At 35.7% G+C, this 2,335-nt stretch overlaps 1 protein-coding gene across 1 annotated transcript; it reads left to right on the forward strand.

Moving 5' to 3' along the window:
* Positions 1-257: 257 nt before the first annotated feature.
* LOC114636847 (small proline-rich protein 2G-like) lies at positions 258-503 on the forward strand. Its single transcript, XM_028784947.1, has one exon. The coding sequence runs from the start codon at positions 258-260 to the stop codon at positions 501-503; it is 246 nt and encodes an 81-aa protein (XP_028640780.1).
* Positions 504-2,335: the final 1,832 nt, after the last annotated feature.

Below are 2,335 nucleotides of genomic sequence, written 5' to 3' on the forward strand. Positions count from 1 at the left end.
CTTATTTGTTTTATTGAAACAAAATATTTTCTCTTGGAAAAAAGCATGAAGCAAAGAAGGATTTCCCAATGCTCATGCAACAGAGTGCTTACAGGAAATGGAAAACCTAGGAAGTCTTAAAAGAAGAGTTGGGGAATAATGTTTATTTCTAGAAGTAGAAATAGATCTGATGTTCATGTGTCCATCTATCTTCTCTGTTCTGAATCACCCCTTAGCAAGCGCATGTAATGTCTTTCAGATCCTGAGACCTCAGCACAATGTCTTACCAAGAACAGCAGTGCAAGCAGCCCTGTCAACCTCCTCCTGTGTGTCCACCACCCAAGTGTCCTGAGCCTTGCCCTCCTCCAAAGTGTCCAGAGCCCTGTCCTCCTACAAAGTACCTTGAGCCTTGTCCTCCTTCTAAGTGTTCTGAGCCACATCTTCCTTCTCCATGCCAGCAGAAATGCCCTTCTGTGCAAACTCCTCCACCATGCCAGCAGAAGTGCCCACCCAAGAACAAGTGAGCATGTTAGCAGTCTTCAGGACAAAGGGAAGAGAAGAGAAACCATCTATTGTCCTTCCACAGCAATACTTCCATCTTCCATTCAAAGTACATCTTGCATGGGAAAGAATCTTTTCTACCCTTTGCCGTCAGTATGCCTGTTATGTCTCATAGTAGGGAAGGCATTTCCTTGAGACTATGATCCTGATTTTTTTCACTGGAATGCTGAGAATGGTCCTCCTTCAACACATAACCCAGATGCGCAAAAGAAAGCCTAGTAGGTGTCTTATCAGAACCTTCACAGTATGGTTTCCAAATCTGTGTGTTACTGTTGTTCCATTTTCTGAATAAAGTATAATCTTTTTGATGGTATTAATGTATTCTTTTCTTTTAAAACTCACTTTCCTATCTTTGTGATATGCTTATTTTTCTTAATTTTTATTATATGGTCCACATGTCATTCTACAACATTTGTATTTTGACTGAATTTTGAGTCATAGCAAAGATTACTTACTGTTTGATTGCTTGAAGGACACATTACTTCATTTCACAAAAGTATAATTTCTCCTTTTAGGATATGCTAACTTAAGAAGATGTGGTTTTCAGTCATGTATGTATGACTTGGATCATATTTGCACCTACATCTCACATATTTTGCTCACACTTGTCCCCTAATATTTACACATGTACATTAATGTATCCTTGTTAAATTATTCTTTTTTTACATCTAAAACAAACACACTCACCATGTCTTTTAGAATGTCCTTGTTCTTTCTTCTTTTTATTTCTTTATTCACTTTACATCAGGATTATAGTCCTCTACCTCCACAGCCTTCATCCCATTACCCCCTCAGGTGTTCCTCCGAGAATACTCTTATTATTCTTAACAAGATGATATTCAGCTATATCATGTAGCATTATGAATACAACATGATGCCATTGTTCTTTAAGTATGAATATCACTCTGATAGATATACAGATGTCATACTTTCTTAATAAAGTCATCCATTGATAGGTACCAATCCTGATTATTTAACTTGTACATTATGAGTTGTGATATAATAAAGATGGACATAAATATATCTCTTGAGCATGCTCTATTTTACCCCTTTGTGTGCATACACAAGCACTGTCTATCAATCTTATGTTAGTACAGCTTTTATTGTTATACTCTATACTGATTTTCATCCTGGACCAATTAATCTCCAGTCTGTTCAGTAATGTGTTTGAGTTTCTTTAACTATATTCTGAATAAAACTTGTTACTACTACTTTGAAAGTACTGATTTGTACCTTGGAGCAATGGGATTCAACTGTTTATTTTCATTTTTCTGAAATTTCAGGATCCAGGCTATGTTTTATTTTTACTATTAGTCATTGAAACTCTTAAATAGATCAATTATTTGTCTTTGCAAAACTAGAATAAATGCAAGTTATTTTTTAGTACAATCCCTGACAACAATTTAGAATTAGATAGATGTCAGGGCCTGGCATTTGCTGATCATCTTTACTTTTACCTCCTTAAATATCATCACCATCAACAGCACATCTATCACCACCTATAACCTTTGTTGTCTCTACTGTAACCCTCAACTTCACTTGCACCACCATACCCATGAGCATCATCACCATCACAGTAAGCACAAGTTCATCACTACTACCACTGCACCATAATCACCACAATTGTAGCACCACAGTGTAGAGTGGCTTAGATATAACCAACTTGTACTGGAAATATAATTTTAAAAGATCTTATTCTTTATATTCTATTTTCACTTCATTTTTATATTGTCTATGTTTTATGTAATATGGACCATAAAGGAAAAAAAATCAGAGGATCATCATATTTAAAATT

Source organism: Grammomys surdaster, unplaced genomic scaffold (genome assembly GCF_004785775.1).
Source record: "Grammomys surdaster isolate TR1022 unplaced genomic scaffold, NIH_TR_1.0 124976, whole genome shotgun sequence".
Classification (NCBI taxonomy): domain Eukaryota; kingdom Metazoa; phylum Chordata; class Mammalia; order Rodentia; family Muridae; genus Grammomys; species Grammomys surdaster.